Here is a 24,286-nt window from a genome sequence, read left to right as displayed (position 1 = left end):
GTCCCACGGTTCCTGAGGACTAATTTCTCAAGCCTTTACTGTCAGATTCATTTATCTGTGAAGCCCAGCTAGCCCATATTTCATCCCAGAGTTCATTTAGCAACATTTAAATTATTTATACACCTTTCTAAAAACTGGCAACAGAGAATGCCCTGAATGAGTAAAAGGACAAATCCTCCATCAACTGAGAGAAACCACCTTCAAACGTTTTTTTTTTTAATTTTATGGATGCAGCGTTTGCCTATCATTATCACAATCAGGTTGCAATCTAATAAAACAGCTTCACATTTTAGCGTTTTAAGTTAACATTGCAATAATGATACCAGGAGGGAATTTGAACTCATGAGGAGGGAGGATGGGAGTGAGGGAGGCAGGGATATATGGAGAAGGAGGGAAGAAGGGAGGATTAAGTAAGGAGAGCTTTTAGTAGACACTCCTTCACTCAGTCACTCTCCCCCAACCAGTGACGTCCACAACGGCATTTACTTCTTGACCAGGTGAGTGAACTCTCACCTTCTCCATGAATATTTCTGGGTGAAGAATATCATTTTTAGTGAGTGTGATTTCTCACTTTTGTGTATTTATGACTGTATAGATAGCAGGCTTGCATTTGACTGTGTGTAACAGGTGTAGTTAGGATTGATATGCTTTTTTCTGAAATGGATTCTTGATTTAAATGAAAAAAGAAAAAAAAATGCTACGAAAGATCAGGAAAAATTAAAAAAAAAGACCTTTAACTGAATTAACTCAGGAAAAACTTTATATTTTTTAATTAGTATTTATTTCTGACACCAGCCTGTGTTCTTTTTGCCGGTTAGATTCTCTGTGTTCTTTTCCAGTGTTGTTCTTGTGGCCTGCAGTGGCTTCACGTTTCCATATGTCTCCACTGAGACGTATGTTAGCCTGCAGGTATAACCTGCCTCCTCGACCTGTCTGGTTCCTCAGACTGGAGGAATGTTAATTCACTTGCATCTCTTTAATTACACTAGGGCCCATGATTTGACACAAGTGGAAAGCCTTTATTTTAACTGACTGGCTTCTCCTTCCTTCAAGATAAAGCAGGGACTAAAACCAAACACTGGAGCTTTAAGTTGCGTGTGATTGGGACCAGATGAGCAGACTCTCCATTCATATCTTTGTAGTGAATGAAACGCACAGCAGTGTCGTGATGACCTGAACCACTTTGTCCAGAGGATGTCACCGTTGGGCCGTTTAATGTTCAGGCCTCATCGGTTCATCATAATTGTCAGTAGTGTGAATCTCCTGATGTCGGTCTGTCCAACACGATCATAGGTGTGTCTCATTGGAAAGAAATTGACGGCAGCTCAAAACTTCGTGCGTAATTGAGCAGATAATTCCACAGACATCTGAAACATGACCAAATTAACGCACAACAACAACAACAACAACAACAACAACGTTGAACTAAACGAACTAAAGTGGGACAAACTGAATGACGCTCAAACCCCCTCTCCTCTCAGTCACGATGACCCGCAGCCCCCGCCTGAGCCTCCTCCTCGTCGTTCTGTCCCTCTCCTGTCTCGCACGTGCTGAACCTCGACGGACTACGTCACCTGAGCGCAGGACGGCTCGTGCGCCAGCGGCCAAGGTGCGCCTGGCGGGCAATTACGCGCGGGAAGCGCACGAAGGGCGCGTGGAGGTGCTGCACAACAACACCTGGGGGACCGTGTGCGATGATGAAGTGGACATCAAACTGGCCAACGTGGTGTGCCGTGAGCTGGGCTACCAGTCCGGGATCACGTGGGCACACAGCGCAAAGTATGGAGAAGGAAACGGTGAGCGCGCCATACACCCGAGTCACGCCTACTGATCCGAACCTGGCTGAAGAAAGACTAAATGCCACTTTTATTTGGGTGTTATTGGTGATGGAAGTCTTCACATTGTGACATGGAAAAACAGAGAAACAACTAGTGTCATTATTAACTTTAATAAGTTCACTTAAGTTGACCTAATTTAGACTGTACTCAGGTTTTTCTAGTTCCACAACCCAGAATCATGATAAAAGAGACGTTATGTATTATCCTTCACCTGTGGTTCATGTATGCCCTACAAAACACCTATTATTGAAGTTATTTCATACATTAATGATGCCTTGTATCAATGGCAACTGGTTTCTTATAGGCCTCACAAAATGTGACTTTATGAAAAGCCCACCAAGACATTATAAATCAGCAGATAACCTGAATGCCTTTGTCACTACAGTTGGAAAGGCTAAAGCAAAACCCTTCAAGAATCCATTCGTTGTTGTACCTGAATATATATTTCAATCCAGATCCAGATCCGAGTAAGATATGGATCTGGATCCAACTAGACATCAGTTACCCACGCCTGGATATTTTTTAAATTTTGATATCATATTTTTTTGTTTTTGCTTTATCACTAAATTTTACCAGATCTATCTCACAGTGTTGACAAGTGAAAAAAATGTCCCAGAATCCACATCCCTATGCAAATCCACCCTAAAATGTAATTAACACTTCCCTCGTCCAAGTTTCAACCCATTCACAGCTTTTTTTAGATACTGTGTGCACAAACAAACAAACAAACAAACTAAACAGACAAACACACAACCTCTTCCCAATTTTTTGACAGTGGTCGTAAATAAAGTGACAGTGACAACTTGTCTTTAACAACATTAAGATATCTTGGAAGGCTGACAGATATTTTGGGTCACGGACGACCATTGGAAAACATTTTGTTACTAAAGTTATGCATTCTTTAAAATGAAAATGAAAGAGAAGGTTGGTTGATTCAAGAAGTATAATCTGTAGCCTCTACTAAATATGCATCTGAGTTTCACCTACAATATATGTAAATAAAAACCATGTAGATGAATTACCAGCATGTTGAACGGTGAAAATTGAATGAATGAAATAATGATTGGTTTACCTTCTCACCAGGTCCAATATGGATGGATAATGTTCGCTGCGATGGCTCAGAAAGGTCCTTAAAGGACTGCAAACACAACGGTTGGGGTGTGAATGACTGTAAACACTCTGAAGACTTGGGGGTGGTGTGCAGCACTGAGCGCAGGCTGGACCAGACAGCCAGCAGGGGCCACACTACTATTGCCAGGCCTAACGGCAGCTCTGCACCTCAGTGGCAGGGCCTTGTGTCGTCCCGTGGGCATCCAGGGTACGGCTACTACGGAAACAGACACCCACATGAAATCCCCAGGTTCCAAAGACCCCCCCACCACCAGGTACACCAGCTCACCTCTGACACCTTCTATGCTCTCCTTACAGTGATACAACACAGTAGATGTGATGTACGTCTTCCCACAGGGTCACAGCAAGGTGCAAATCGAAGAGGTCCGCCTCCGCCCTATCTTCATGGCTACCAAAAACAAGAACCTTATCACAGAGGGTGTGGTGGAAGTGAAGCATGCTGGGCGATGGAGGCAGGTTTGCGACCTCGGCTGGAGTCTTAACAGCAGTCAGGTTGTGTGTGGGATGCTTGGGTTTCCAGAGGCTACGAAACACAACGTCAAAACGTACAAGTGAGTATGAATATTTCCATCTAACACACTATGAGCAGCACGACTTAAATTAAATTGTCAAGGTAATTACAAACATCAGGGTGTAACTCCAAAGAGCGATATGCTGCACCATTCTTCCCACTGTTAGGTGAATAAAAAGCATCCTGACAAATACAAAAGCAGCAATGCCATCCAGTGTAGAGAGGATTTGAGTTAAGACTTTTTTTTTTCTGGGCTTATCGTCTTCCTCCAGCAACTTCTCCCTCGAATTCCCTTTCACTCTCCCCCATCCCCTCCACAGCCCCAGGATGATGATAAAGGGATTCCTGTCCCTTCTCTATTGCCCTTTCTCTTCACTCCTCTCTAAGAAAATCACCTCTGCTCTCCTAATTACCTCTCTCCCACCTTTTCTGATGCTATCTTCTGTTCACAGCTCTCAGACAAACAGCGCCACTCTAACTTTTAGATTCCCCTGCCGAGGTGTAATATCACTGCTGATTGTGGTTTAACTCTGCCATCAATTCCATGCGTGAGACAGTAGCTATTGGGGCACGGGATGAGGCTCTTTGTGAAACAACTCGTCTTATCGGCAGCACAGAGGCTTGATTTGTGTCTGTTGTTGTGATTCTGTTACTAATACAATACTTTAGTCTTGGAAGCAATACGAAAAAACCACTTCTTTCAAGACATCATTTCAGGAGACCTATGAATTGATTCAAGGTGTTTTCAGTAATATCAGCCAATGTCCTTCGTTCACAATGTTTAAGTAATCTGATGACAAAGTCATCAATAAAATTGTGCTTTATGGACAAACATTCATGCAGGCCTGAGCACATTTACATAATCATTACATGCTAACTCACTACGAACATTCGACTATTAACATATATTCGTAAAAAATTGGGATGATGTGTAATACTCAGTTCTTACATGTTAACCTGGTCATCATGCAAACGCTGCTCCGATGAGACATGCACTTAAATCATTATAATGAAATGTCTCTATTTGACACTTTGACACAGATCTTCACTTGTATTGCTGAAAAAAACTCCTCTTACTGTGGTTTTTTGGGAAAGCTTTGCTCTTAAACTACGGTAGGACCACACATTAGCAGACAATTACTGTATTGCTATTTTAAGAACAAATATAGTCTGACCGTTTGCTGTTTCTTAGTAGAAGGGCTGCCCTGCTCTTGGTGATTCACAGTTAAGCTATTCCTTCCCTGTCTTGGCCAGAGTTATTCTGACTCAACTTGTAATAGACCGCAACATCTGCTACCGCAAGTCAAAGGCTGTAACTGATGATGGAGCAACTTATTTGTTTTACTCACTCCTCTAACTTTTAATTGACTTTACATCGAGCGTTTTGTTGCGTTGCCTTTGAATGAAAGACTTTGTTTAACCCGGGAACACGTTAATGCTGCAACCAGTTCTGTTGGAGGATGCTGTCGTCTACACATTAGGATCAGGATCATTTATATAAGCAAGGTTCATCCGTGTTTCAAGTGTGATGATTTTTATGCCTCTTTTATTTGTCATCGCAGCACAGATTTCACACCTAAAGCAGAGAATTGGAATTTACAATCTCTGCAGAGTTTTCATGTTCTTCCAGTGTCGCGTGGGTTCTGTCCGAGTTCTTCCTCCCTCCTCCAAAAACATGCACTTCGGATGAATTGGCCAGTCCTAAATTGTCCGTAGGTGTGAGTGTGTGTGTGTGTGTGTATGTGTTTGTCTACCTCACACCTCCAGTCTGCTGGGATAGGCTCCAGCAACCCCTGTGACCCGCGACAGCGGAAGTAATATAAAAATGTGTTTATCCACCAAATCACTGCTTTAATTCAAAGGCTCTGGCAGGGAAGTTGTTGTGCTGGTCTGTCTGTCCTCAGTGGATCCAGTGTTTTGCTCTACTCCAGAAGCTATAGTTGTCTGAACCACAATGATGTGTTTCTTTACAGTTCTGCATCTTTTTTTTAATCTCTACATCTGGGCATTTGTTCCCTTTCAGCATGTGTTTTTAAATTTTAAAGCGGCTTTACATGTAGAGGAAGTAATTATTTACACAATTATGTTTCTAAAATTGCAACGAAACCCTTCATATACAGTACATTCGTACTGGGACGTTCAGTTGGTTGTTATGACCAGAAAAACACTTGAACTCAGGTCATTTTTATGAGAGCCAGTTGCGTTTGACACAATACAACATTCTGTTTTCATGAACCATTTTCCTCTTTTAATGGTTGCCAGAGAAGCCTAGGATTTTATTGCATGGGTTGAAAAAAAATTAATTCAATGACATTACTCTGGATTCTCCTATCCTGGACTGCACCCGTGTGTCTCAGCTCTGTGTGTCTTGGATGGAACGCTGAAGATGCTGTAATTACAGGTTGGTCAGAACCAGGGCTCTCTGGGGTTTCTGCTGACAGTGAAAAAACACCCCCAATTATAGCTGTGTGTATGAGGGAGAGTAAGACAGAGCTGGAGATGGAGAATGAGGAGAGAAACAAGAGAAAGAGGAGATGGAGAGAAGGAACACAAGCAGCAGCCAGACGAGCCATATTTTTGCTTGCTGGTGTGAAATATGTCCAATTACAGCTGCAGTTTGCAGCGCGGCCTGCTGTGTCAGCAGCTGCCTGTCTTCCTCTGTCACTGGAGTGATGTGGGGACTTCACTGGATTATTATATCTAATTATGTTTCAGCTTAACTTCTCGAACTATGAGGGTATCATTTTTAAGGCTTTTCCGGCGACACTGTGGGACATAGTCTGCATCCTGTCTGATGCCGAGACAATCTTCCTCACTTCCTACACTGTAATTTAGTTCACTATCTTTTCTTTTTCCTTTCTTTTCCTTTATCTTTTCTTTTCTTTTCTTTAGTTTTATTTTCATTTTGAATTCTGGCGGCTACTTTTGAATAGAAGTCATCCTACAAAACTCATCGAATTCCATTTTGGGACACTCACTGATCAGGATGGAAATAACGAGCACATATCTGACTAGTATGAATGAATTACTGGTATAATAACACTAGACAACCATTTTAATGTTTTCCAAGAACCCAAAAGTTGTGTTTTATAGTGCAATGAGATACTAATCCAACACCATTCAAACATGGTCTTCTTGTGGCTACAATAGTCCAGAATTTTCCTTCTTCATAGCTAAGAGAAGGAGCTATCGCGCTATAGAAAAATGGCTTGTAGCAACATCATTTAGCATTAGCTAGCATCATTGTACTCTAGTCAAATTAAAGGTCGGGAGGGATAATTTTTAGCCCGACCAGCAGTGCTGTTGATTACCAAGGAGGAAAAATGGTTAGTTGATTGTTCTGCGGTGAGATCACACACAAGTCACAGACATGTTTGTCTCATGGGAAAATGTGAGTATGTATTTGCTGCTCAGTGTCTAACCCCATTGACCTGCTGCTGTCATATGGCAGACACATATAAGATGTTTTACAAGTAGAATTCAAAACACTGTAAAGAATGAGTGTTAAGTTTGAAACAATGTGGCACAATTTAAAGCAGCTCTCATGACAGCAAACGGGGCTTTATTCAGAACTGTACACATGATTTTAAATTCTGGGATTTTTTTTCCTACATTAAATGAATTGTTTGATTAAACTTTGAGGCAATATTCAATGAGATTTCATTGAATTCTGTCCATAAATTTAGCAAGTTATTTAGCTCTTTAATGTTGGAATTGGATATCAGATGAGTTGGAGGAATAATTGAGGGTTATTTTATAATAATATCTGCAATTTGCATTTTCACCTATAATTGCTAAATTATTGCTGCAATCAAAGTCATAACCTTGCTCCTTGTACAAATTGCTAATATTTTGGATGGGAGTTCTCCACGGGCACACTGACTTTTTACAAAATAAGAAAGCTGTTTTTTTTAATGTGGATTTTGGAAAGTGTTAGTTGAGACGTTCATGAGTTCACACGGCTATTTACACATCGTGTCACTGACATCTCCAGCTTGTTTTGGAAGAGGTTTTTTTTTTTTCTTTCCCTTCACGGAAATGTCAAGAGTTCTTGTCAGCAAAGCAAATATTGACTCTTGTGTGTTTTAATATAAATATCTTTAGTGGTGTTTGGTTATTTAAAGGAGAATGCCACTGACGCTGCAATTTATTTTAAATTTTCAAGGTTTCTTTTTTATTTGACTGTTATTGAGTGGATGGACCGTATGTCAGTATAAAAGAGGGCTGTCGGCTTTTGGATGAATGTAATGTCAGATTAGATCTGCCTGATACAACTTCACAGACTTCTTCACAAAGACAGAACTCAACCAACATATAATATGCAAACTAACTTAATCGTCAGAACATCAGTCAGTCTGAGTGTTTTCGTGTAATTAATGTGAACGTCATTGATGGTGCATGCACTTTGCAGTGGTTTGTGGATGCCCTGGCGTAGCCTGTGTGGCTTGTCTGCTCTTCTTGCCTGCCAAAGATCAGACGGCGTTCCTCTGCGCTGCTCTTTCAAGCACGCCAGTTTGCTCGCTGCAGAAAAAAGCTTCGTTTGGACCTGGCATTTCTCGTACGGGCAGCACAGTGTAGTGCCAGACTTTCTGTTTGTGTATCACGCTCGGTCAGCCCCGTTTTCCTAGAAATGTTCTATGCCATTCATCATGAGTGGCATGATTTGGACGGGATTGACATTGGAGGTTTGTGGCATAGTTAAAAATAAATTGTTTGTAATCCCTGCGTAGTTTTTACATCCCCTACTCATGAGCAAACATCTCTCAGTGCAATAATAACATTGTAGATTTAAATGGTGGATGCTCATTTAAAGAACATTTTACAGAGTTACAGATGGGTCATTTGGTTTGGTAGTACTAGGCCTTGTGAGGATACCAGGAAGTTATGTTGTCTTATACTGTAGTTGAGGAACAGACTGAAGTGATCACCACTGTGAACATAAACACTGTGAATACAAAGAAACCCACAATCCAGATATAAATATCATTTTTGCCGCTGAACCTATAAAACAAGAAAGGGAATGAGAAGTTACTGAAAGAGAACAAGAACAGTGCTTTCTTAAACCAGCTGTCAATATATCCACCAATATGATCTTCTTCTTATTTTGTACACAGAAGTTCTATTTAGAGCTATAGGGTTAATTTTGTAGATAAAGCCAGCATTTGAGCTGTACCTATTTTAGGCTTAACTGCCATGATTGTGCAGCTACCTGTTGCAGAAATCCCTTCTGTGTGGTTTGGTTACATTTTAGACATACAGCAGATGAGATGCTGCTGTATATCCTACAACTACTACCGCTTTCTATATGAGGCTGGTCATCCTGACCACCTTGCAGTGTGATATATGTATCGGTAACCACACTAAATGTACAGATCTGATAGAATTAACCTCCTCCTCTCTGATTTTTATAGGAAAATATGGGATACCAAGGTTGCAGATCCTTCAACAAGGTAATGAAAAGACAAATCTTCATTATTAAAGGCTTGTTTATTTAACATTGCAGATTTGTAAATTTTGAATCCTCCTTTCCTTCTGATTTAGAGTGGGTAGACCTCTGTTTAGCGTTGTCACACGTGTTCTTGCATCACTCAGATTTTTGCAGCATTTTAATCTATGATTGAATTTGTGTGTTTGTCTTCTAATTTTGCCGAAGCTTTAATTCTAATGAACAGATGAGCATTGAGCTCAACAAGATGTGCTGCTAAGCTTCAGTCGTAGCAAATTACGTAAAGCTCGCTCCTCTTTCTAGACTGAGCGTCATGTCGAAGAAGAAAGGATTCTGGGTGGAAAAGGTTCACTGTCTTGGCACCGAGAACGCCTTATCAGAGTGCCACGCTCAGCTGTCCATCCCTCGTAGTTCTGCCCCCTGTAGAAATGGGAGACATGCAGTGGTCAAGTGTGTGCCAGGACCTCAGTTTTCTCGGATCTCCTCAGGAAGACCCCAGGCCCCTTATCCAGTTGTGGTAAGAAAAAGTTCAATCTGCATGGGCACACATGTAGTGTGTTTATGAACTGCACTCAAACTATGGTAATTTCCCATCAGCCTGTGCGTCTGAAGGCTGGCCCCAGGCTGGGGGAGGGTCGCGTGGAGGTGCTTCGGGATGGAAAATGGGGTACCATCGTGGACCACATGTGGGACAGAACTGCAGCCAGCGTTGTGTGCAGAGAACTGGGCTTTGGTACTGCCAAGGATGCTCTTCACGGAGCCTTCATGGGTCAAGGTAAAGGGAATATCTGTCACTTAGAACAAAGTTCTTCTCACATCATAGGCCGGGACGTCTGGAAAACTCCATATTTAATCTAATTTAAGCAATTTGGCTGCTTTGTTTATTGTGCCTTATGGTTTTATGGGGATAGCAGGAAGACTATTTTCTTCTTATCATTTGTGTATGGTATACACAACGGCAGTAAGCCCCAGCCAATCACTTAATGTCTAGTCTTTTGTTTGTCAGTCTTTCAGTGTACGTTACCTTGTGAAGCTGTGAATGTGTTGATTGCAATATGTCCAGCTGTTAATACACGAGGCCTGTGCCAGGCCTGCTCAGAAGCCACGCATATTGAAGCCACAGACACACTCACACACAAAATTGTAATACTCTAAGCCACTGTGGTTAACGGTGGCATTTGGTAACTAAATCCACAAAATCTTGCTGGCTTCAAGCTTTTCATTCACTTCTCGAGTGCTGTGGTCTTTTCCTTCGATTTTGAGCTTCCAGTTTTGTGGATGCATAAGTTCAGCGAGTATCCAGCTGTACCACTGGTGTCCCCACCCTTACGGGAATTGAGAATGGCTTCCCCATGCCTCATGCTAGTATGAGGTCTCTAATCATGTTGATTGAGATTGGATGACAGTCTGTTGGTAAAGTTAATCATAAAAAAGATATTTTTCATGTGGATTGGTCATTTTAGTTTTTTTTTACCTCATAAATTTGATCTGGAGACTTTGTCTTTTTTACTGTCTTTCCTTTAGATGAGTCCAACAGAAATGAAATGTATTTCCCCTTTAAGGCGGCATATCATACCAGGCTTTGTCGGTGGGTCCTTTTTCAGGTTCACTGTGGTTAAAGTAGTCTGAGGCAGAGGTGTTTAACTGTCAGGAGGGGCTAAAAAAGCTTTCAATTTACCAAAAATAGGGTCCTCTTGATCTTACCACAAAGCTACATTTATGTGTGTGTGTGCGTGCGTGTGCGTGTGTGTCATTAAGGAGTCTTGGAACTATAACATGTAGCTCTCTTTGGTCAGCCAAATGACAGGTTTACCCTCTGCTTTTATATTACTTCTGTCTCACTCCAGGAAATGCAGGTTTCCTACACTGTGTTCTTTAAGATGACCCAATGTGATGTTTTAGACTTCTGGTGGAAAAGCAACTTACATGTTGTTCTAAGAATGAATAGCTTAGAAAAAGGCTGTCTCTGGTTCTCTGGTGCCCCTCTCCCAATAAGCCAGTGGCGTCAGTACAAAATATGGCACCAGGTTTTTGCATTTCCAAAGCAAGCAGTCTCTTGACCACGAAAACTGGTGGAGCGGAAATGTTACTGGTATAGAAACAGGTGGCCACATTAAAGCAAAACAAGATATCATAGTATATCAGACGTATGACTATGAACTTGATGACTAAACATCAACAGTCAGATGAGCGTCTAGCGTTGTGGTGACAGTGTACAAGAAATCACATAATGATGTGACTTTAGAGCCTTTTCTGTGGAAAGCCAAACTGCTTCTTAGAGGGTTTGCTTATTGATCCAACTCTAAACTGTAGTAGTCTGGAACAGACAACGTACATACGTGAAACAAACACATAGAAACAAGGCAGTAATGCTGAACATATACTTTTAACAACTTGAACCTAACTCTGACACAACCAATATGTGGATTTAAATCGGATCAAGAATTGTTGGAGTTTGCTTGTATATTTGTCAACCCTTGTATTTAGAACTTTGTATACAAATGACACCAGACAGTTCCAGAACGACCACACACACCTCAACACACATGAAACTGATGGTACTATGTGTGACTTGTTGGTTTACAAGATGCAATTAAACCAGTGTCTCTTTTCTAATATTATAAGTTCAGATATTTGTATTGTATTTTTCAAATGTATTCCAAAATACATTACTGCTTTTCTCACTTTAAGTTTAGTATATTTTAAAAGAAAAATAAGAAATCCATGACATAGCAATCGTACAAGCTATTTCACTGAACCATTTAACCAAATGTTGAGAAATCCACATACTCCACCATCAACCATCTGTGTCTTCCAGATAAAAATCTGATTTCTGTTGAAAAGTTTCTCTATTAAGTTTTGCATGGCCTGCCGTCCTGTTCCGTACTAAAGACGGCTTCCATGACTTCCCACTAACATCAGTGTGCTATTTCCTACATTACAGTAAATAGGTTTAGAACTCAAATGTTTTTGAAAGCCACAGTGGAGATAACTCGGGCGGCTGAGACGAGCTCAAGATGGTTGTGGCTGACAAGAGTGCACAGTTGGAACCCTTCTGCAAGAAAAGGCTAATTTAGTCATTGGCAGCATAGTCACGCTTTACAGGTTAAATGCTTGTGATACCTTCTGATGATACTGATGGGTTCCTAACAATGCAAATGTTCTTTTCCAGCTATGCTCCAAAAAATGTCATCAAGAGACTTGCAAAAACATTTTAAAGTAAAGTAGCTTCTGTGGTTTCAGCTTGTTTTTCTCCTTAACATAAATGCATCACAATTTTATTTGTTAGACAGCCATGAGAACACAATGGAGCCGACGACAGTCGTGGGGTGCTACTGCTGGAAGTGCACATCCAGCACTTGCAAATATTATATTTGCAGAATGATATTTACTTTCATTACTCCCCAAAGGCTGATGTTACTGTGTCTACTGTAATGTGTGAAAGACGTCCTGTGTTGCGTGTCATGTTGTGTTTTATTGCACGATTTCTATATGGCACCATCATTTACAAATCTTTAATCAAATAAATAAAGGCACACAAACACACACACACTTGCTACTGGAAAAAGTCTTGATTTGACTTTTTTGGGATGTCTCTCTCAGTAAAAGGGTTGTTAAAGGCTAAGGGTTTGATTTGTACATGTTGACAATTTATCGTTTAAGATGCATTGTTTTACAAGACATCAACATTTTGACGTGATAGTTACGCATTCTTACATTCTTAAAGACTACATGGAACTCAGGTACAATTGCTTTCTGTCAGCATGTGGAAAAAAAAAATTCTTGAATGCTATCTCTTGCAGTCTGACACGTCTGGACCACACAGGAGAGTGAGGGAATACTTGATTATAATGATTATCAAATATGATTCTGTGATAAAGTGACTTACTTTTTGGTTGGAGATGGTGGTAGACACTCTGCCAGTCATAGATTCTAGCTTCAAATGTTTCCTTTCTGACACCTTTTTATATTGCTATAAAATTCTGTTGACAAAGGAATAATGACTTTAAGAAAGTTTGGATTCTACCATCTAGACGCCCAGATGCAAAGAGATCTATTTGCAAACATGATTTTAGCATTTGGCTTCAGAAACAGATGGATTTGATGAAAGATTTTGTCAGAGGCATCGAAAAAGACGCTCCGTGGAAAGAAAAACACACACTCACTACATTAATGTGCCTAAAACGGAGAATAATTTCAGAGGGGGAAAGAACGGTAACCACTAACCAACTATTTGTGCTATTCTCAACAAGAATGTGACTGATGTTACCCATGTTTCCATCCCCTGAAACATTTTTTTGTATATGCTTAATATACGCTTCCACATTTGTATTATGCCTCTCTCATTGCTATATATTCCATCACTCATTAACGTTTGAAGTAGAGGTTCATGCAAGCCAAGTAAAGAAAACTAGATTGGCACTCAGTAGAGTACATACCTCAGCCAAGGCTGAACAACAAGTCTTACAAACACCAGATCTGTGTTCTAACCAAAAATGGTAAAATAAGTTATGCTTTTGAAAAATGCAGCTTTTTTTTGGCTTGGTTTTAATTTTTGGGTCCAATGGACCAATTCTGTTCTAAAATTATTGTTGTTCAACCTCTCTCTTCTAATTCGCTGTGTGTCTGTGTGTGAAGCAGTGGGGTGTTTCAGGTTTCTGTGGAGTCTCTTCATGTTTAAATTCAGCATGTCACCATTCATTTTGTTGTTCCCACAAGTCGGCCCCGTGTTTGTCTTGAGGACTGAAGCAGTGGGAGTTTGGTGACTATTTTGTGGCCTTAACCATTCAGATGAATTTGGACATTGTTTGGATTTATCTTTTCCATACATGTGAACCACTGTGGAGGCAGATCTGCCATCTATACCAGAACCAACACAGAGAGGGATTGGGATTGCTTGATATTGGGTTGCTACCATTTAGGTCAGCTTACTTTTTGCCATTCTTTTTTTCCTCATCACTCTATGTGGGTTTAGTTACATTTATTTCAATGCAATTAATTTCCAAATATGCATTTGTGGCCATCAATTGTACTAAGTAACCAAAACCATCATTTCTCCTTCTTGCCATAGTTATGGTAGTAGCTTTTGCCTTCACATCTTTTTGTGTTGTTCTGAGATTATCCGGTTTTCAACAACAAATAGAAACTATGTGTTTGCACACCCAGAGTGGGAGACTATGCACGATTTTTCTGTTGTGCCTGAAGCAGCAGAATGGTGGTAATGAGGTGTGACAGATCCCCAAAGTAGATGTTGCCGGTTCTTCTGCTTGGCTTGCTGGAGCATTATGTCATGACGACATTTCAAATTTGGTTTGAAGATAAAGCAAAAAAAAAAAGAAAAAAGGCAAATTTAAAAAGAAATAGAGAACCTTGTATGTGTGTGTGTGTGTGTATGTGTGTGCGTATGTGTGTGCGTATGTGTGTGCGTGTGTTTGTGTGTGTGTGGTCCTTTTCTTTGATGAGGTATGCTAATCTCATTGTGTCTACGTTTGAGGGGGAGAGGGGTGAACAAGAAATATTACCCTGCTGCATGCCCTTTTACGCATCAGTTTTCTTTTTTCTGATTTGTTTTTTGTCAGCATGGTCTTTAAATTTACCATGTCCCCCCCTCTTTACAGGCACTGGACCCATTCATATGAACAGTGTCCAGTGTATGGGCTCAGAGCGCTCCATCCTAGACTGCTATTTCCAGGAAGTTCAACCTTGGACATTCAAACATAGCCAGGATGCCTCAGTTCGCTGTAATGTTCCAAAGACTGGGACTGAAAAGACGGTATGTAAGCTGCACAATCACAACATGCACTTTTTAAGATGATAAGTACCTTTATCCATCCTCTCACAAGGAAATTCAATGTGATGCAGCAATGCAAAGGGAGACGTATTATCATGAACTACCAATAAAAATACAGTAAAATAAAAAATAGATTGTTGCAGAAAGATAAATAAGATTACACACCTTATACATTGCTGCCTAAGCGAATCAGCCAAAGGATAGGAGAAAAAAGGCCTGCCGGTATAATCAAATAAACTGTCATGCTTCTGTGTGATAAAAACCCCAAAACAAAACACTGTGTGAAATAGGTAGATACAGTAGAAAGTAAATTTTAAATTTATTTTTAATTTTTAATTTAATAAAAGGCATATTTAAAAGGAAAAAAGAAGGAGGTGCTGTATCAGGCTGGATCTCATGGGACAGCAAAAGAAGATGATAGTAAATCACTCATCCAGTCCTTTTTATAGGTGCGGCTGGCTGGTGGTAGAGTCCACTCAGAAGGCCGTGTGGAGGTGTTGATGGAGGTTGGGGGTCGAAAGCGCTGGGGTGCCGTCTGCAGTGAGAACTGGGGCATCAATGAGGCCATGGTGGTATGCCGACAGCTGGGCTTAGGCTTTGCTGCCAGCGCTCACCAGGTAAGAATCCCTCTTCCAGGCTCAACATCAATATCTGACAGGGTGGCAGCAAGCCTGTCATTTTGATCTCTGGCTGTGGTGCCACCCCCTTAACTTTCATCATTTTCAACATGACAGAACGTACCATCTTGAAACCAATACCAATGACACACCTACCAACTTCTCATATTGTTAGTGTCTAAAATTATAGACACGATTCCTCGATTGAATAAACAGCATGTCACCCCTCTAAAACTAATTAGCGTAACTTTAAAAGTGTCAAACAGTTTTCGGTGGCATCGTTTGTCCAAGATTTGTCAAGATCCATCAACAGTAGTATCTGTGTTAAACGATGTTTAAACAAATAAACAGATTGAGGCCAATCCATAGTCATCTTCTGTGTGTTCAGAATGCTGGAAATGAGCTATGATGCTGCTCATATATAGTAAACCCAATGCCCTTTAACCCCACACCCACACTCCCCTCTGACAGGAGACATGGTACTGGTCTGGTGATCCAAATGCATCTGATGTGGTTCTCAGTGGAACTCACTGTGTGGGCACAGAGCTGTCAATACAGCAGTGTCGTCGTAACAGCTATGTTCACTGTCCCAGAGGAGGTGGTAACAAGGCAGCAGGGGTCAGCTGCTCGGAGAGTAAGTTCAGATATCTTCCATTAGCTCCATATTTCTCTTCTGCTTCTAAATCTTTCTGAATCATAACACGACCCCTCATTTCTAATCTGCTTTAGCGGCACCTGACCTTGTTGTGGATGCACAACTAGTCCAGGAAACAGCCTACCTCGAAGATCGGCCCCTCCACCTGCTGACTTGTGCCAATGAGGAGAACTGTCTGTCTTCATCAGCTGCCAGGATGAACTGGCCTTACGGACACCGACGCCTGCTGCGCTTCTCCTCCCGCATCATGAACCTCGGTCGCTCTGATTTCAGACCCAAGGCCTCCAAAGAGAGCTGGACATGGCATCAGTGTCACAGGTAGAGTCGGTTCAAGGAGGTGTTACATAGCTTGGTTCTGCAGGTTGATACAGTGGATATAACTGTCTAAACAGTCACTATTTGTGTGTGTTTTTTTTGGGGGGTGGAGGGGTGGGGGTTGGTGGTTGCAGTGTCCTGAACACAAGGTAAGCTGTGGCTTTTAGAGAATGTCGAAAATATTCGGACACAGACACCTGTTCCTCTTGCAAAATTGCTCATACGTGCATGTTGAGCAATTTGGGTTATATTTAATTTAATTGCACACAATTGCTACCAGGAAAGAAAACATTTTGTAAGTGTGATCGCTGTGCTTGCAATATGACCATTAAGCATAAGAGACTTGGTGTGTGACTGGGCCTTGTGTATAAATGAACTGTCATTGAATCTGTACTTAATACATCCCACTCTTCCTCTCAGTTTGCTCTCACTCAGTAAGTTCAGGTCAGTCATCATGAGAGAGAGTTGTTTGAAGCGCACATATGGCTGCTGTGAGACTGGCCCCACTGAGACACGGGTGGCCTGAAACAGTGTCGTCATCGCCTCACATTCACCCAGCAGCACGTGTTTGAGAAAATGACGGCTGTACCGATTACAGTTTGACCAGATCAGGTGTAATACAAAGTACAGGGTAGCCCAATGCATGGCCAGCTCCACCACAGTTTGTTCAGAAACACACCAGAGCTGTGGGTGTGTGTGTTTCAAAGCCCTCCATTCAGTCAGAATGGGTAAACAGCTGGCACTAAAACAAGCTTCTGTGAGAGGTGTTAAGGTGACACCCACACTCATGTTCAAGCAGTGAGGTCATTGGGCTACAAACCATAGGGAACCACTGTTCACTTAGCATAAATGCACACATACATGTAAGAAACACGCACACATGCACAGTCTGACCTGGACTTTCCCTTCTGTTGTCCCAGACACTATCACAGCATCGAGGTGTTCACACATTATGACCTGTTGACTCTGAATGGCACGAGGATTGCAGAGGGACACAAGGCCAGTTTCTGTCTGGAGGACACCTACTGCCCTGATGGTAAGTTCACTGTTCACGTGTCCCGGTGAAACACTCCCCCTTCCCCAGTGTCACCTGCATCTATTTAGAATTCTAATTTGTGGTTGATGTATTTGTGGATTGTTCACTCTTCGGACTTGTTCTCCCATGGATGAAACAATGAATGATAAAACAGTATTTATTTGTAGTCTAACACAATTCAGCAAGCTAAAGGCTCTTTAAATGGCAAGGGAGCGGCAGGCATTAAATGAGCGTTAATGTTATTGATGGTGATTGTGTCCATGTTTGTGTTCCAGGTCTGCAGAAACGGTTCTCTTGTTATAACATGGGTGATCAGGGCATCTCGGTGGGCTGCTGGGACACATACCGGCACGACATCGATTGTCAGTGGATCGACGTGACGGACGTGCGTCCAGGGGATTACGTTTTTCAGGTCAGAAGTCATTTAAAGTTCCTCATCTCTTCTTTTGTACTGTATGTTGGTGTGCATTCATTCATCCAGATCGAGTGTTTTTTATTTTTTTGTTCAACCTTAATTTCACCTGGTGAGAACCAATTCTCAATCATAATGACAATCTGGGTATATCCCGTGTTTAAAGACGGCAGATCCACTCTCACCCTCATTCACAGCTGAGGTCAACTTAGAGTCTCCAACACACCTATGTTTGATTCTCTTTCCGTTGTTTGGATCCTTTCAAAGTACCTTTTTTATGTCATATAAATCAAACACCGTCCACGTTATATTTAAAGAAACAAGTGGACTTTTCCAGAAGTTGTCAAGGTGGTCTACTTCATTATTCAATGGGGTTTCAGCGTATTTCAGTAAAACCCAACCTACCTCATCATTTTCATCACCTTAACCATTATTCTGTCTCTTATTACTTTGACCCAGGTCAGTCATTCGAGTCATTGTGGGTAGCTGCTACACTAAAACACATCAAGGACTCCATTATATTCTATTTCCTGTTCAGACTACTGATCCCGCCATGGCGTGCAGCAGCTCTCAGATCTCATGCTGCCAACTTTGGAAGATTGGCTGCAGTGAAAACTCACCGTCTGCTGTTACCCAGCCGGAGAGGTCACTCAATCTTTGTAATTACACTTCTCTGCTCACTGCAGAAGAAGAATTTATTTCATTTACATCTGAAAGATGGTGCAACAAAACATACACGCGCCAGCTGGACAAATTTTAAGCATACTTTTTTATTATCATCATACATAGCCATCACGCAATGGCAATACAGAAAAAAAAGGATGAATGATAGAGGGCTAGAAATGGAGAACTGGAAGAACTATAGTTGAAAAGGTCAGGGTCATTTGAGGAGACCAAGCGTTTGGAGAGACATAAAAAGATTTAAGGGAGGAGAGAAAGAGAAAAATAAACAACACAATCTAAATAGTGGACTGGTTATTTATGAAGGCTGCAGAAACATACACATTGGTTTCCTCTACTGTGTTCTCTCCTTTATCTAGCTAAGTGTAGATGATGTCTGACTTTCTGATCCTGACAGCTGAATCTAGACAGGTTCAGCTGTCTTGGCCTTGAACCACCCACTGCTAATGAAACATGCTGATTACACTATCACCTCTCTTTACTCAAACAGCAACTAGTCCCCCCTTCCATTAGGAAGGGCTAATTTGCCACCAAGGAATTCTTCCTGCCCTGTTTTTATTTTTATTGCCACTTTCTCACTGAGCAACACATTTCTGCCAGTGAAGCAGCAACTATGCTAAAGCCTCATGCGCTCCTGCTCAAGACTGTAATTTACCCTGAAAAATTAAGAGAGACGAGGTTTTGTGCATTCACTTTTTTTTTTTAGTGTAGTGTGCCTTCTTTTTGCCTGTAGCTGTTTGTAACATGTACTTAAAGTGGGTGTAGCAGTTTACAGAGCAGCTATTACAGTAAACTGCTTCTCAGTATTATCACCAGGCCAGATTAAGAGAATGGTTATATCAGCAGTTCTAGAGCTGCTCTGCAAATGACAGACTATTAGTACAGAGCATGGCAGCACACAGAATTAGACTGATCTCAGACACAGAAACATGCCTATGCATAACAAACTGTCAAAACCAACTAGAATTTCAGACTACGTCAAGTCCTTATTATTGCATACAAGTGTGAGTTTACATGCTGTCAAACCCTCAGGTCCAAAATGTCTTGTTTTCAGAAGTTATAAGGATTTTTTTTTTTTACCACAGACTTTCCGTCTGTATGAGACATATTCTAGAGAATATATGTTAAATGGTGCTACGTGTTGTTCAGTCCAGATGCTGAGCTTTGGAGGACAAACTGAACTCATTCTAACATCAAGTTCATGTATTTTGTCGTGTAATTACTCTTTCAAATACTGTATGGAAAAGTCATCCAGCTTTTTATAGATGAGAATAGAACTGACCATAAAAACAATAGCAACCATGCATGCTGTTTAATGACAGACCCTCAAACAATTTTACATGCAGCTGCTCTTTATTGAAATGGTTTCTTCAGTGTATGGAGAGGAGAGCTGCCCCTGCAGCTGGAGATACAGCATTAGTGTAGCTGAAAAACAAGAACAACAACGTGATAAACTGTCGCTCCTTCCTCATAAATGCTTCTTGCAATGATTAACTACACAACTGCAAGTCATCGCACCAGAGACATCTGGTTTTTAGATCTGAATCATTGCTTCTGTAATTGTTTCTTATTGCAGGTGGAGGTAAATCCCTCAATGGACATGGCAGAATCTGACTTCATGAACAACGTCATGAGATGTCGGTGTAAATACGACGGCCACAGAGCTTTCATGTATGGATGCCATGCAGGTGATAACTGAAGCCTCTTTTTTGTTTTTTTACCTATTTTCTCCACTCCTCCACCGCAAATAGTTTCTCTTCTTGTTTTTTTCTCTAACAGGTGATGCATACAGTGCAGAAGTTGAAGACCTGTTTGAGCACCAGCGACAAATCACCAATAACTTTGTGTAGCTCCTCCTAAGGCCAAATATGAAGGCCTTCCAGTGGGGGCCCAGAGACTACGCAGGGTGGGTTGAGGCCCCAGGACCACAATAACAGAAAAAACACAAAACGCTGCCAATTTTTCTCCAAGACAGGTGTTGATTGATGAAACATCTTAAAGTGCATCCTATCTTAGCAGCGAACACTGCAGAGGCTCCATTGACAACCAGAGTGGAACAAGTGCCGGACGGTTCAACGTATATTTTTTTAACTCGAGTTAAGTAAGATTATAATGGACTTTGTTTCAAACATATACTTATTTTTGTGAACATGGACAACTACGTAGTAACTTAAGTTAGTTAATCCAAACATATTCCGTCATGTTCCCATAACTATTCTATCACAAAGACAATGGGGAAGCCGGTCCCGTTGGGAAGCCTCATTCCCAAGCTATAAGATATGGAATCTGAGGAAAGGAAAATAATTTTTTCAGTTTGTTTGTCAGAAAAGTTGATTTAATGCACATGTAGCAAAAGTACTAAAGCTCACTGTGTTGGCATTATTTGAGCCAAGGTCTTCACTTATAGATCATTTGTATCTGTAAGCCTTTCAACGTTGGTGCTCTTTAACAATATAGTATGGCATTATATTAACCTCACTGTGCTTCGGGTTAATAGTGTTGTACCATGCATTTTAGGTGCTTTTGTTTTCGGTTAGTTTGATATTGTATTGGTTTTAATGGAAAAAAAAAGGGTAAAACTGTATTTGTACTTTAAAGTTTTACATCACAACAGAGTTGGTGAGAAGAAGCCACATGATTTCCTTTGAACAGAGCACTTTATCTTCAAACAACAGTATTCTGTTTTTCTCCCCCAAACGTTCTAAAATTAGCTAGAAATAGACTTTTTACAGTATTTGTCTCAAATACTCTGTGTTTTACCTTGTCAAAGTGAAATATAAGGTTTGTGTTCAGTATTCACATACATTGTTCTATTTATGCTGTAACTTTATTTATTCATAGACTTCACATATACACAACACACTCAGTGAAGTGCCCATAGTTAATAAGTTCTTTTTTTATGACATTAACCAGGGAGAAAAAAAAAAGATGTTGATTCTCCCATGACGTGAATGCTAAGGAATTGATTTATTTTATTTTATTTATTAAAATTAAAATAACTGTACAGTTTTCTCTTCCAGTCTCTCTGATGGGAGGGAAAACTTGCCAAAAAAACACAATATTGTGGTCGGTGAGCTGGCTGGGTTTTAGAGCGTATAAAAAGTCTTTTAATTACGTCTGTTTGTGTTAGGCTAGAGCTATAGCATGTGCTTTACAAGGATACTGCAGAATTATTGCTTATGGTATCAGGTAAGGAGGATGAATATGGGTCAGAAATTCCAACAAAAAAAGAGTTTGAAGAAGTCTTTGTGAAGGAAAATGGGATTTAAAGAAAAAATTAGAAAGTAATGCAGAAGGTACTAAAAAGATTACTAAGGCTAATGCCAGCGTACATTTTTACTACCAGAACTGCTTTTTTGTAGGCAACCACTCACAAGACCACAAACTGGCATTTTCAGCTCCCCAATGAGAACAACATGTTTGTCTGGGAGTAGAAAATAAACCCTACAATACCTGCTTTTACACATTTAACACTGGCCTTATTTTTATTATCTAAGCTGAGTCCTCCAAAATATTCTTTATCTTTATTCATTTTTCTTTTAGAAATTTTTAGCTCAACCCCCGGTAATAGATATCTGTGTTTTCTGTTCGACACAGGGCTTGTCTTGTTTTTCCCTCCCGGCCGTGTTTGATTGATTTATTGTCTGGTTGAACATGTTGAGGTTTTCTATTGGACAGTTTCTGGGACACTTTATGAAAAAAACACGTCCCTTTGGTGACTGCTTCTCCTTTCACTTTGGCTCTATGATATTGATTACATAAAAAATGGTTTCAAAAGAATTCCTAGCATTTTACAACAACATTGCTCAAAAAAATGTTGGAAATTTGGCCCTGTCTAAACTGACTGCTTGCTGAGATGCTTCTTTGCTATTTTGTGCTTGTGTTAAGTTGACATTGACATATTATCATGGTCTGTTCTTTACGTTATACAAAATTATATATATATACCAATATTTTAAATTAGCTCACATTCACCACATTACTGTATTTGTGCCTGTTGGGACATTGTTTTCCATGGCCAGTTATACTTTTATTTATCTAAAAGCTGAGAGTGTGAGCTATACCTGGTGCTTATCTACAGTCATATTCATACAAAGCTGTGCTCTCAGGGACTTTGATCTCAGCTGAAGAGTCAAAATAACATTTCATGTGATTTAGATTGCTTTTAGCTGTGATGCATACATGTTGACACCAAATGGAATTTTTCTTTTTTTTTTTTGTCAGTCCTAGAAAATGTTTTCCGTAGCTATTTGTTGACATCACAGGTAAAACATTGAAGGTAGGATGACGATGAATTTCAATTTTTGCCTCGGGGAAAAAAAAGTACATGTGGATAGACACAAGCAAATTTCACTCACAGAACCAATCATAAGCCATTCATTCATCATTACTGTGAATCAATAAAAACTTCATCACATATTACGGTGTCCTCTGCTTCCTGCCTCGTCCTTACTGTTAATTCATGGTGTTGCAGAATGATTGCTCATGACAAAGTGCCTCGAACTGCTCTGCTCTCGCTGCATCAACAAGCAGCAATGGCCTTCCAGCTGCTGTGACACACGTTAGTCATTCTGAGGGCAGATTTAGTCCATTCAAACTAGTTCCTGAAACACTCTGGGTTCTTGGTTCCTGGAAAAGGGATTTGATTGAAGTATACGAAGTTTGGTCAAAGTGGGCAGAGTAATGAGTAGGGTCTTGAAAGGAACTAACAAAAAATTGGATTTGATTCCATCTGACGTGCCGACCCAGAAAGAAAGCAGAAGGGCTGTGAAGTGGTCAGTCGATGAAACAGCTGCTGGACAAACAGGAAAGGAACACTTGAGAGCAGCGCACCTGAGTTCATGGAGGCTACTCACACATTCTTTAATGTTTATTTTTAAGCATTCCAGGCACACATGTACGGTAATCCATGTGTAACTACAGTGGACTTCTCAGATTAACTTTATTTTTAGTCTTGAATTCTTTTCTTTAATTCCTTCTGGAACCTTTGAAATAAAATGAAAGAAAATCCGCCAGTTTAACTGGAAACATGTCACTGCTGTAGAAAGAGCTCAAATTATCTCATCACGCTGACAGATGCTAGACACCAGCGTCTGGACCTTTCTTCAGGAGAATATGATTTTGTAATCCGCAGCTTGATTATATCTCCAGAAAGCCTCAGCCATCTGCGGCGTGGACATGTGTGGACCGATGCATTCAAACACAAGCAAACTGAATCACCTCATCAAGATCAATCAGAAAAGGAGAAAGCAAGCAATTGGAGATCAAAGAAAAGCGCTGAGGGAATATGACCAAACTCCATTCATAAACATTCGGCCATGCACTTCTCATTTTATCCTTACAGACCCATTTCCTGTTTGCAGCACGTGTTTTTATTCGGGAGGCCCTATGCTACTCCGCCCCTGGCCTGATGGGGACCACAGACGGCTCCACAATGGAGACTGTGTGTGCTCTCTGAATGATAGACCTGTCCATACAAGCTACAAGGCACCCCCGACTTCCCCGCCCTTACCCCATCATCATACACACACGCACACTAAACAGGTTTTCTATTTTGAATCCCGTGTTCCATGGTTTAGGTGGAAGACAGACAGGACTTAAGCGATCAAACTTGAGATTATTGAGCAGGAACGTCTACCGTCAATGCCGAATAATAGAACCTGTCTGGTTTCATGACAATGTGCTTTTTTAATCATGTTCAGGGTGATGAGCTGCTGCCGTATAATCCAGGAGGCTGATGAAACACATTATTAGTGCCTCCTTTTACTTCCAATTGATTTACCTGTTTTCATTATTTTCTTTGTAAGTGTGTTTCCTTGTGCTCATGGATCATAAGCAGACCAGCCTAACCTG

The 24,286-nt window shown here is 40.8% G+C and overlaps 1 protein-coding gene across 2 annotated transcripts; it reads left to right on the top strand.

The window, feature by feature from the left end:
• Positions 1-355: 355 nt before the first annotated feature.
• On the top strand, positions 356-22,843 carry loxl4 (lysyl oxidase-like 4). 2 transcript variants are annotated; one of them, XM_068328217.1, is made up of 15 exons: positions 356-497; positions 1,482-1,796; positions 2,922-3,223; positions 3,306-3,520; positions 8,892-8,930; positions 9,230-9,443; positions 9,524-9,701; positions 14,545-14,699; positions 15,167-15,334; positions 15,806-15,968; positions 16,064-16,307; positions 17,225-17,340; positions 17,616-17,752; positions 20,010-20,121; positions 20,213-22,843. In XM_068328217.1, exons 2-15 carry the CDS (start codon positions 1,487-1,489, stop codon positions 20,281-20,283), a joined length of 2,424 nt encoding a protein of 807 aa, XP_068184318.1. In that variant the 5' UTR covers positions 356-497; positions 1,482-1,486; the 3' UTR covers positions 20,284-22,843. The 2 variants fall into 2 exon arrangements, with proteins under 2 accessions (XP_068184318.1, XP_068184319.1); XM_068328218.1 differs by having other exon boundaries at positions 472-553.
• Positions 22,844-24,286: the final 1,443 nt, after the last annotated feature.

The sequence above is a fragment of the Antennarius striatus genome, chromosome 11, assembly GCF_040054535.1.
Source record: "Antennarius striatus isolate MH-2024 chromosome 11, ASM4005453v1, whole genome shotgun sequence".
NCBI lineage: Eukaryota > Metazoa > Chordata > Actinopteri > Lophiiformes > Antennariidae > Antennarius > Antennarius striatus.
This window is presented reverse-complemented; position numbering and strand designations above follow the sequence as displayed.

Coding starts and splice junctions, on each gene's coding strand:
- loxl4 (XM_068328217.1), top strand. CDS start 1,487: ATGACCCGCAGCCCCCGCCTGAGCCTCCTCCTCGTCGTTCTGTCCCTC. Junction 3,521..8,891: donor CACAACGTCAAAACGTACAA/GTGAGTATGAAT, acceptor TGATTTTTATAG/GAAAATATGGGATACCAAGG. Junction 17,753..20,009: donor CAGGGGATTACGTTTTTCAG/GTCAGAAGTCAT, acceptor TTCTTATTGCAG/GTGGAGGTAAATCCCTCAAT.